General features: G+C 44.2%; 1 protein-coding gene across 1 annotated transcript; it reads right to left on the bottom strand.

Moving 5' to 3' along the window:
* Window positions 1–9,098: 9,098 nt before the first annotated feature.
* LOC127302554 (probable prolyl 4-hydroxylase 10) lies at window positions 9,099–12,068 on the bottom strand. Its single transcript, XM_071818613.1, has 8 exons — window positions 11,812–12,068; window positions 11,621–11,708; window positions 11,115–11,212; window positions 10,929–11,026; window positions 9,964–10,093; window positions 9,690–9,877; window positions 9,502–9,598; window positions 9,099–9,346 (listed from the first exon to the last, which is right to left on the bottom strand). The coding sequence occupies exons 1-7, from the start codon at window positions 12,051–12,053 to the stop codon at window positions 9,525–9,527; spliced, it is 918 nt and encodes a 305-aa protein (XP_071674714.1). The 5' UTR covers window positions 12,054–12,068; the 3' UTR covers window positions 9,099–9,346; window positions 9,502–9,524.
* Between the last annotated feature and the right edge of the window lie 378 nt (window positions 12,069–12,446).

Here is a 12,446-nt window from a genome sequence, read left to right as displayed (position 1 = left end):
CTTTACTGAAATTCAATCTACTGCAATACTGTTCTACTGTTTTCTGCAAACAATCATCTTCCACACAATACGGTTAATCCTTTGTTACAGCAAGCCGGTGAGATTGACAACCTCACTGTTTCGTTGGGGCAAAGTACTTTGGTTGTGTTGTGCAGGTTCCACGTTGGCGCCGGAATCCCTGGTGTTGCGCCGCACTACATCCCGCCGCCATCAACCTTCAACGTGCTTCTTGGCTCCTCCTGGTTCGATAAACCTTGGTTTCTTTCTGAGGGAAAACTTGCTGCTGTGCGCATCATACCTTCCTCTTGGGGTTCCCAACGAACGTGTGAATTACACGCCATCAGACGCGTGCCAAAGAATTGCCGCAAAACCTCACTCTCCGGCGGCAGAACTGATGCCAATACCATTGTCGTGGCCCTTTGCCCAATGGGGACTTGATATGGTGGGCAAGTTGCACAAAGCTTCGCCGGGAGGATATGAGTACCTCCTGGTCGCTGTCGACAAATTCACCAAGTGGGTAGAAGCGAAGCCAATAAATTCACCAGATGCAGCGTCGGCAATAAAGTTTGTGAAAGGCCTCGTTTTTCGGTTTGGAGTGCCTAATAGCATTGTTACAGATAACGGTACAAACTTTACGTCCAAGGAATTCAAGGAGTACTGCGCAGAAGTAGGCATTAAATTGCACTTTGCGTCAGTTGGGCACCCACAAACCAATGGCCAAGTCGAGAAAGCCAATGGTATCATCTGCAACGGCAACAAAAAGCGCCTGCTAGGACCGCTTGAAAAAGCTCGACATACCTGGCCAGAGGAATTGCCAAGTGTTTTGTGGAGCATCCGAACAACACCAAATACGGCGACACAAGAAACTCCGTTTTTTCTCGTCCACGGAGTCAAGCAAGATACCAATTGAAATAGAGCATGATTCTCCAAGAGTAACAGAGTATGACGAAGAAACATCACGAAAAGCTCGGGAGGATGATATGGACGCACTCGATGAAGCTCGAGATGAAGTACTTTCACGAGTCACCAAATACCAGCAGGACCTCAAAAACTACCACAGTCGACGGTTAAGGCCAAGATCTTTCCAGGTCGGAGATTTGGTCTTACGGTTAAATCAAAAAAGTATTGAAAACCTCGAATCACCATGGCTAGGCCCTTACGTCGTCACGGAAGTCATCGACGGAGGAGCATACAGGATCAAGGACAAGAAGACAGGGGCTCCAGAGAAAAACCCCTGGAACGTGGCGCAGCTCAGGCGGTTCTACGCCTAGAGTCAAAATATAGTCCTCCATTGTAAAAATACAATGTACTGAAACGCCCGCGAGTTTTCAGACGCACTCTTTTCCTTTTCGGGGCACCGAGTGGGGCCGGAAAGGTTTTTAATGAGGCGGGCTCGCGGTGCTGCAATATAATAAAGATAGTGGAGATATACTTCTTATTCCTCAACACGCTCGGGGGCTCAACGCCTTCAAGTTACAAAATACATACAATATAGATAAACTAGACTTACCGAAATATTTCACCTTGGTACAATAATACCTCGCCAAATATAAACATCAGAAGCTAACAATTATAAATATAGTATACTCGTCAAAATATTATTGCTTTGGTCTAAAAACCTCGCAAGAAAAATATAGAACTTCGACACCAAGACACTCGGGGGCTTGTAACCCATCGATGGAAAAATAAATATATCTTCTTACGACAAGAGGAAAAAAATTCGAGATAGCAAAACAATATAAACTCCAGCCAGAGGCTCGGGGGCTCCAACAATATAGGCCACTTTACAATATAAACAAATTTCTTCGGAACAAAAAGAGATCAAAACAATACAGACATAATTTCTCGCAATATAGTACAGCTCAATCAAGGCCTAAGATACTATCTATGGATAAACCTCTGGTTGTTTTGTGTTCAGCATAGGTCCCCTTGATGAAGAATTCTGAATCCATCCGAAGAAGTTCGTCCATCATCGACTCGGCCACAGGAGTCACCATGTCATTGATTGTGTCAATATCATTTTTTCGCCGCAATTTTTTGGCCAAGCAATCAGCAACAATCTTCGTCAGGTCCAACTTGGGATGGCAAATGTTTATCATAATCATGGCGAACCTTGCTTCAGTAGTCAATTGAGCTCGCACAAAATTATGAATGCGAGGGGCATCTCTAAATTTCTCCAGTAGTCCAGGAAGAGTTTTTGGAGTTTCATCTCGAGGAAATAAAGTCTTGTAAACCACGGTCAAGGTTCTCGTGCAAAAATTGAGAAATTCGCGCACCTGGCAAGCGCGATCTTGGAACCTAACAATTTGCTGGGTCCGTTCAGGGGTGGCCCAAAATAGACAGCCATGGTTAAGAGAAAGATTGACGAGGAGATTTGTTCTGACATTCACTCGTTCATCTTCAACGGCAGCGTCAAGAACAGAGCCTATTAAGCGACAAGGCAAGAAATTTAAGGGGAGGCACAGTAAAAACAAGAAAGAAGCAGTAGGAGGTTGGAAAAACATACCTAGCATATCCGTGCTAGCTTCAGACATTAGCTCGAGCATGCTATTTTCTCGAGCAGTGGCCTTTTCAGCTTCCGACATAGCAGCATCCTTGGCAGCTATGGCCTCTTTGGCTTGTTGGAGAGCAATTTTCTCTCTTTCAGATGCTTTTCGAGATTGTTCCATCATTGCCAGAGTTTGCTTTTTCATGGATTGAAGTTGTTGTCGAAGTTCTTGCAAATCTTGCGACAAATGTCTGCTTGCAGAACCTTCGATGAGGTTATTATCGACTAGCGTTTTCTTCGAGAAGGAAGAAGTAGGCGAAGTATCAGCAGAACAAGGGTCGGCGGAGTAATTATCGAATATTAACTGGAAAAGAAAGTCTCAGGATCAATGATAGTGCAAGATAGAATTTCATTGCTCTTCAGGAAATTTACATGGATATTACAGAAGAAGGTTCTCCAAAAGGACTACCAAGATAATTGTCGCCAAAGCTAATATGGCGACAATAACAAAAGAAACAGAGAAAGCAAAAGAAGAGGCATTCAACTAGACCTCCGGCCTTGATGAGCTAGGAGTTGCAGATGGCTTGATCCCAAGATAGGCCAGGATTTTCTTCGTGTTGGGCTTCGCTGCTTTGATCAATGACCGCCATTTTGTTTGCTCTATCTGCTCGGTGTCGCCAACTTTCATCCAGTCAACAGTTTGTTGACTGTCAGCGACCAAGGCAACAGTGCTCTCGACAGCAATCTTCATATTCTCCTGGCGCATCTTCAGTCCAAGATCCTCCGGTGGATTGAAGTCCTTGGCAAGGGCAAGGAAAGTCTTGGGATCCTCTTTCTTCGGGAAGAAGTAGGGGAACAGCTTTGATAATCCTGCGTCAGCATGCTCCATGCCTTCGCGAACTTCGGTTCCATGAAACTCCAGATAAGAGAGTGCGTCAAGGAGAGGATCATTGTCGGGATTCTCAAGATCAAATTCTTGGTTTGTTTTACCTGCCGCAAGAAATATATGTTGGTCAGCAGCAAGCAAGGAAAAGCAAGTCTAAGAAAGATAGAAGGGATCGATAAAATTACCGAGGAAGCGCCGATTTTGCGTGTTCAAGCGCTTTATGATTCCCTTTTCACGAGTAGCCTGTGCGGCCTTATGCTCGTTCAAAGCAGTTTCGGCATCATCAAGTCTCTTTTGCAGATCTTCGGCACCAGCAGCTTTTGCTTTGGCCTCATCAGCCTCAGTTTTGGCTTGGCTAGCATCAAGTTCAGCCTTCTTGCGAGCCGTTTCACTTTGCTCCAATTTCTGAGCAAGAGTGTCGACAAGCTTGTTGGCTTCTGCAAGTTTTTCTGCCAAAATAGAAAAGAATCGTCAAAATTGCGACAAAACAGGAGGAGGAAGTTATAAACAAGGGTCATCAAAAGAGTTATTACCTTCAGCCTTGCTGGCATATTCACGGTACCCAATGAATTGAGCACCGATGCGAACAAGCTCTTTGATCATAGGCTGTCAAAGAAGGACAAACAAAGAAAATGTCGGTATGAGAAAAATATGAAGGCATGAAAAAGCGAACAAGAGAAAATATAGATAATGACAAGAAAATCAAGAACTTACATCATCCAAGAGAGAATTAGAGGAGCTACCCAATTGGAGGGTAGGCTCCGGGATTGTTTCCACCCTTGTCCTTTTTGGTGAAGGGACAAGAGGGCTCGACGGAGGAGTGCGAGCACCAACATTTTGTTGAGGAGGCGAGGATTCTTCTCCTTCAACTGGCGTCTCCGAAACAATTAAAGTATGTGACGTGCTCGTTCGAGCAGCCACGTCAAGAGTTGGTACTTCTTCCTCATCATCACTACGATTAAAAGTCGATAACATAAAAAACAAGATAGACAAAAAATTTCGAGTACAAAAATAAGGGGAAGTAAAGGTGACTTACGAGCTGATGAGGATTCAAGATATGGATCATAAGTTGCCTTCTGACGTGAAGGACCAACTTCTTCGGCTTTGGAGGTGCCGGAATCTTCGGCATCATTCCTCTTCCTCTTGTTCCTTGGAGAAACAGCAGGAGGAGGAGATTGTGCCGACGTAGTGCCTTTGGAGGCAGCATCTTTTTCAGAAGATCCCGCAGATTTTAAAGAATCCACGGGTTCATTCACAAAAGAGGGGGCCTCTTGGTTGTCATCAGTGACAACGGCCCTTTCCTTGACTTCTCCACCTTCAGGAAGAGGAGGAAGCGAGACAAGATTTGGATGGTTCTGTACAAAAAAAAATAGGGGAAGATATTAGAAAAGGAGTTACAAAAAAGATATCAAAGCAATAACAAATCAATCGACAAAGGTTACCTTGGGAAGTGGATTGGTGGCGCTGAATGGTTTTACACGGCAAGAAGAAGGGACAGGATCTTTTTTGCTGAGAGACGAGATTTTTCGGACAAGCTTTTCTAAGTCCTTGACCTCTAAATCCGCTGACAACCGATCTGCGTCCTTGTCGCCAGCATATTTCCAGAGAGGGTATTTGCGAGCCTGAAGCGGCTGCACTCTAGTCCTAAGAAAATATGCCGTGATTTGGATACCTGATAATTCTTTGCCGCGAGTATTTTGCAACTCATGGATGCGAGTCATCAGAGCTTCTGTCGCTATTTTTTCTTCTTCGGTAGCCTCTGCGTCCCAGGAGCGGTGGCGAAGGATTTTCTCGGCACCATCGAAGGGAGGGATGTTGTCTTCAGCACATCCATGGTTTTCTTCCTGAATGTATAACCACTTCTTGCGCCACCCCTGGACTGAGTCAGGAAGTTTGACGTCGAAGTAATCGACGGTGGGGCGAACGGAAATAACAACGCCGCCTATATTATAGGCGATGTTGGGAGAGCCATTACGGCGACAAAAGAAAATGCGCTTCCATAACGCCCAGTTAGGCTGGACGCCAAGGAAGGCCTCGCAGAGGGTGATGAAAATGGAGATATGGAGGATGGAATTGGGCGTGAGGTGGTGAAGTTGCAGACCGTAAATAAAGAGCAGTCCGCGGAGAAAAGGATGAATGGGGGCGGAAACACCGCGGATGAGGTGGTCGACAAAACTTACCCGATACCCCATTGGAGGGGTTGGGTAGCTTTCCTCGCTAGGGAAGCTCAGCGCTTTGGGCTTCTTGCTGATTCCCAGCTTCTTCAGCAGATTGATGTCCTGGGTGGAAATCTTGGACCTTTCCCACTCCGCGGTTCCCAGATCCACGGCAGCCATTGATGATTCCGGCGAGCTGTGCCTGGTCAAACGACGCGGTGGCATCAACAATGGCGCAGGAATGCAGCTTCGAGAAGATGAGCTTAGGGGATTGAGGAGCGCAGGAGGAGGTTTTGCAGAGGAGAACAGAGGTGCGGCGTGAGCGGAAGTGCTCGAGGAGGAAGAAGAAGAACTTATATAGAGGTGCGGCGAAGCGGCGGACCGTTGGATGAGAAAAGTGTGCGGCAGATGATAGCCACGTGGAAACAAGGGTAAAAAAGTATTTTAACATCGGAGAAGTTACGATACGTGCGCCAGAAAAAGCGGAGAACGTGTGTCCCCCACTTACACGACGTGTCAAAATAGTGGATAAATTGGGCCCGCAAGGCAGCGGGAGAAAACTTCTCGCGATTTTCGGACTTGCAATCGTGGCTATCGTCAGCAATAACGTCACCTTGGCAGAAGAAAAAATTCGCCTCACCAACTTCATAAAAGGCGACATGTAAAAATAATGCTGAGCCTTTGATCAAATACAAGTTTTTGATCAAATGCTCGGGGGCTACTTTGGAAAAAAGAAAAGATCCAGAAAGACAAAATAGAAATGGCGTGAGCCTATGATCAAATACAAATATTTGCTCATAGCCTCGGGGGCTACTCCCATCGGGAGCGCTGTTCGCGCACCCGAGAAATTATAAAACTTCGGGAGATAAAAGAAAGTATATCGGCATAAGTCGTGGAGCCTACAACCAAGTACAAGTCCTTGGTTGTAGCCTCGGGGGCTATTCCCATCGGGAACGCTGCTCGCGTGCCCGATAAAATCATAAAAAAAAGAGAGAGAAAGAAAGAAAGAGAAAAAGAAAGATAGCAGAGCAAAAGAGTATATTTCGAGTTATAAATAACTCTGCATATACTCCCATCGGGAGAGCAATATAAGTCATCTTTGACTCGATAAAATGTGCCATTCCAACAGCCGAAAAAACACTCGACAATATATTCTCAGAACGCCAAAGTTGCGATCAATTTCTGAATGCCGCAAATTTCCGAAGGTAAGACCCCAGATCCGTTCTGTGAGGCGTGGCATCGCCAAAGACTGCGCTCTGCTACTTTTATCCATATCAACAGATACGAAGAAAAATCCTAACGGACGCGTTAGGTACCCGATAAATTTTACTGGGACTCGACAGAATGGTAAGACCTTAAGCGACACCTGTCGAAGTTTACACCAGTGTCCCGAGATCATGTCCAAGGACGTGATCTTGAAGTAGGTTTTTGCGGATTGCCACTAGAGCAGTTAACTAGTACCTGATCTGTCAGATGAACTAGCCCCAACTACCATTATCCCTGTACAATATAGAAGTTTATGTGAAGAAATATAGAAAAGTTGAAGCTGTTGAATAAAAATAAACAGTGGAGATTTTCCCTGACTCTACGATTCAAGCAAAATCTCGGGGGCTACTGACATAGGCATCCCAAATGGGCCTGCCGAAGATAGTACCCGGGGTTTACTGAAGGCCCACTACCCGAAGAATAAGAAGATTCGGAAGCCCAAGATATTATTAAGGAAAGCTAGAGTTGTAATATGAAGTGTTATTTGTAATCTTGCGGGATGAGTTAGAAACCTTCCCGGACTCTGTAACTTGTACGACACGAATCCCTCGGCTCCGCCTCCTATATAAGGGGGAGTCGAGGGACGCAGAAATCATCGAATCATTGTTTCTCAAACCCTAGTTTCATAATCGTCGAGTACTTTTCGGCTGAAACCTTCGAGATCTATTTGCCCTCTACTTCCAACTAAACCCTAGTCTACAACTCGTAGGTATTGACAAGTTAATAACTTGTCACAGTCCAACATTTGTAAGAACAAAAATTACAAAAGTAAATTCCACCTTTAAACTTATTATTTGTATTTTTGTGACGGTTTATACTTCATTTAACTTGTATGCCATGCTTCCCCAAAATTATAATGGTGTGTCATGGTTTATCCCATTTAATCATTTTCATGATGATAGCTTGAATTTTGTTGATAATCAATACCATATATAAGTATATAGTAGCAAAAAATAATACATGGCAGAGATACATGAGTAGTGTTGAACGATTGTATAAAATAAAGTCTAAAAGAAAACAAGCAAATTTTCGAATTCTTCAAACTTTTTTCGACTACACAATCTTTTACTTTTGTGAAGGCAACCGAAGAAAAAATAACATAGATATTAAACCTCACAGCTGTACATGTTGATGAATGTTCTCTTGTAATTTTAATCTGAGCCACAATACCAAGACTACATGCATACACGCAACCATTAGGTAGTCAATCAACATCATGAACTGTACCAACACCGGTATGCCAATAAAAACAACTGGATAGCCTAGTCGAAGTAGCTGGGGAGCCGAGAGGATGAATCACTATTTTTAAAGATGTATCATGCAGGATAAATATTGCAAGGACAATCCTCCTCTCGACAATCATGCGAAAAGATCTAAAATCGTCCGGACCAAGCAAAATCTGAAGGCCCGTAGCTAGAGGATTATAATCTTCCAACACCATTATTGTCATAACGAAGGAGATCTCAACATCAACGGAAAGGTCGAACTGTCATTTACTAAATACAATGTCATCTTCTTTGAGGCGGATGCAAAAAAAAGACGACTACCAAAACCCAACCTAATCATTTGAAATTTTTGTTTCTATTAAAAACCTGACACATAGATCAGGTTCCTCACCCCTTCTAATGCTGATGAGATCAGCCTAAGAAGAAAGCGGAGGTGGAGTTAGATTTCTTTTTTGGTTCCTGATATAGCTTGGAGATTCAGTGAATGCAGCAGTTTTATGTTTTCGCCCAACCCCATGCCCCCAATCTATTAAGACACCTCAGTGATACCATCTGATCAAGAATTACCACAAATTAAGCTAATTCTCAATCATATGATAATTGAGGTTCTACACTCTCTCCTGCTTGTAGACATAAACCCTACGAGGAAGTGTCTGGAATAAAGGGGAACAAATAAATTTTAGAGGATATGATTCCTATAGGAAATATCTTCAATGCCATTTAGATCAAGGGATTGGTATCCTATTGTTTCCAAATTCGTATGTAGGAATTTGGCAGGAAATGAAACATCTTATATTTTCTTAGTTTTGATGTTTTCATCTTGTTTCGGTTCATGAACAAATTTTGAATATATCCGAATTCCTGCATTTTTCTCATTTCCTACACGGAGGCTAAAAGGAAGGATTACTAATTTATATAATTCATAGACACCAAATAAGTTGTAAACGCAGAAACTTTAATGGAGTTTCTATAAGGTTCAAATATTAGCATGTTTTCGTGATTGCATTAGAAAAGTTCAATTGGGTTAAAACCTTGGTATAAATCGAACATGATTGATCTTTTCACACCAGTCAGTCTATCAGAGACTAAATATCGATTTGCATTAGCAGGGCAATTATATATTATTTATACACTCAACAAATACATCTTCTCTGAATGATAGTTCATAAGCCTAGTTAACAAGTTAATGTACAACAAAGCGACCAAGGCCAAGCCTTTGGTTAAGCTAGAAAAAAATGTAAGCGGCCCTCTATGGAAAACTGAAGTGCTCATCATGTGCTATAACGTCCAGAAATTCAAGAATTGGTGCATAACCTGCAAATAACTGGAAACAAAAAAAAAGTTCGATAAATCGCTGATATCTTCAGAGTTGACAAGAGACGTTAAACTACTGGAAAAAGAGGATGGTACAGAGTAGAGGTCCACTACTCTTACAGTTGGCAAACTAAAAACGTATACAAAGCAAAAGTTGACTAGTACCTTAAGTGCTAGTGTTGTTATGCCTAAACTTTGTACTCATGAACACGAATCCATTTCGTAGATGACCATTTGTCACCTTTTATCACTGCGCATCCACCTAAAGGTAAATGCAGGTGACAAGAGTGAGCAACATTGTGGCATAACCCTTTAATGCGGAAAAGATGTTAAATCAAGTATCAAAATCTCACCATGGAGACTTGCCGGATCCAGGGTACCATCAGGCATCATGCTCCAGAAAAGCAAGGCATCTCCCATCTTCGGCTTGACAGATATACCCCTCTTTGCACATTCTGACAGCTTATCATAATCTGGAATTGAGCTGCTATTAACTTTAGCAGAAGGAAATACAGTCTCGCCACCCTCTTCAACATCCGAACTGGAGTTATCACAAAAAAAAAAAAGTCAATCGGATCCTATGTTACATTTGCATATACATAAAAAATCATATATTATAATACATACAGATACATAAGAACAGTTGCTATACGCTGTCCCCCATTTTTGGTGTTGACATCATCATGGAAGTAATCAAAGTGAGGTTCATACTTCTGTCCAACTTCATAGTGGAGAACTTGAAGGCCCTCTCCATTCTCTGCGCAAATTTTGAGGTAAAGACAAAGTGAAATAGAAATCACGTTTGAAATGAACCTCCAGTGGAAAATATAAGGCAGCTATGGTACACAAAGCGTAGTGCTTCCATGTCTCACCTCAAAACTTTCAAGAGCTCAAAAGTGGAAGTAGAATCCATAATTTAGTTGTGCTTAAAATTTTTTGCAACTCTTACAATGGACTAATATGTTTCCGGTTCTCCAAACTGGACTTGAGAACCATCATGTATGTACCTTATTTTGTTAGGCATGTACATGTACTTCTTCATTCAAATGTACATTATGACGAACTACCCAAAATTAATTAAAAGCACACAATGTACTACCTTTTGAAAACCTAAAAAAGTTCCGAGGATGTACTAAACATAGCAGAGTGCAATTTAGTATGTAGAATAGCCTATATGTAAAGTTGTTTCATATTGTGGCATACTAGCAAAAATGAGCGCCACCATGTAGTGGCACGAGGCAATGTAAAGTTTGCACTTTTGGTGATTCATTGACACTTAGCACTGCATGATGTCGATGATGATGAAAACTTTCAAGTTATACAATAGTGTAGACAGCTGTTTTATGTAGACCTAAAACTTAAGTTTACAATGTTAGAATTCAGCTTTGGCTGAGCATCATTTGAGCTAAACAGAAGGATACTCTGATATTTGGGATGGTGGTTAATCTCGGTTATGTTGAATTAAAGTTGGGAAGCTCCTAAAATGGTGTTTGAAGTGTAAACAGCAGTTTCAAACCTGTGGCATACTAGCAAAAAGATGGAATACCTAAACACTCTTCAAGTCTGACTTAGGCATGGTAAGTATTTCATACCTACAGGTACGAAGGTGAAATCTGATATTCTTTTCTCAATGGCGCGGACAATTTTGTCCTGGCCTCTTCTGAGAAACGTTCCTGAACTCGTTCTCACCCTGAACACATTTAGCCAAGCGTAAGTGTGTGCCACAGCCGCGGTAACATTTCTCAATAACGAAGCAAAACTTTTGCAAATGCCCAAACCTGCTATCCTTACTCCCTCCAGTTGCGGAATCAACTACTGTCGACTTCTTCATGTGAGGCTTTGCCAGCGAAATCAAGTGCTCACACTCTTCCTTGGACTGGGAACAAGAGTAAAGTCAGTTATACCCTGATTGCAACTGTGATAGCCGTCTAGAGTAAAATGGTGGAGGGGATACTGCCCGTGTCTGGAACGGAGTCTTTAAACCCAAAATATTGGAATCAAATTCACCGCGTAACTAAATATTATTCTGCATTATTGCTACTTATGAAGTAGAAAGATTTCGAATTTTTCTAAATGCAATCTACTAATCCTCTACTGATGTCGGCGCGGCAATGCTAACACTGAGGCTCTTCAGCACCTACTGGGGATTCAACAATCACCTAGAATTCCTGATGCATTTCTCGAGATCTAGTGAACCACAATCCTGATAGCGAACTGATGATAGCGTAAAGATTTCATCCTTTTGGGCCGCAAACCAAAAGAGAGAATGATGCAAGAGACTCACGAGGAAGTTGTGGTAGACGAACGCCCGCGGCTCCCACGACAGCACCTCCGTCCAGGGCTCCCCTTTCTCCCCGTGCTTCTTCAGTATCCTGCGCAGCAAATACAAAACACCCAGGTCAACCTCAGAGAGGACAGAGCGCACGCGAGGCCAGATCGTGGAGCCGTGGAGGAGAGGAGAGGAACGGGACGCACGACTCGGAGGCGGATCTGCGGATGCGCGGGCGGTGGAGCGAGAGCACGGCGCCGCCGCCGCCCGCGCCGTCGGAGCCGGCGGGCAGCGAGAGCGCGCCGAGCGCCAGGAGCAGCAGCAGCGCCGCCGACGCCAGCAGCAGCGCCGCCAGGATCGCCTTGGACGGCTTCCCGCGCCTCCCGCCCCCTCCCCCGCCGCCGCCCAGCAGCGGCCTCCCGCCCCGACCCGCCGCCCTGCCCGCCATCGCGCCGCGCGCGCGCCCACGCGGTGCTTCGAGTCTCCGCCCGCCTCACCGGCCCGGCGGGTTTAGCTCCTGCCCTGTGTCGCCTCCCTCCTCTGTCTCTCGCTCCCGTTCTGAGCTGAGTCCGTGAGTCGTCGGTCCCTTGGGTTTGTTCGGCTCGGCGAGGTAGAATTTCTGCTGTACTGTACCGTAACCGCTTCTGCCCACCGTTTGTTCCGTACGTGACGTGGCAGGGCCACGAAGCGGTGGGCCCCACCGTGGACGAAGCCCAGCTGGCCCTGTACCCCGACCCGGCGAAAGTCCGGGCCGACAAGTACAAATGCGCAGTCGGGTTCATTAAACCCACACGACCGAAGCATGATATATTTGGTTTTTTTTAAATTAAAGTATAGATTT

The sequence above is a fragment of the Lolium perenne genome, chromosome 1 (assembly GCF_019359855.2).
Source record: "Lolium perenne isolate Kyuss_39 chromosome 1, Kyuss_2.0, whole genome shotgun sequence".
Classification (NCBI taxonomy): Eukaryota; Viridiplantae; Streptophyta; class Magnoliopsida; order Poales; family Poaceae; genus Lolium; species Lolium perenne.
This window is presented reverse-complemented; position numbering and strand designations above follow the sequence as displayed.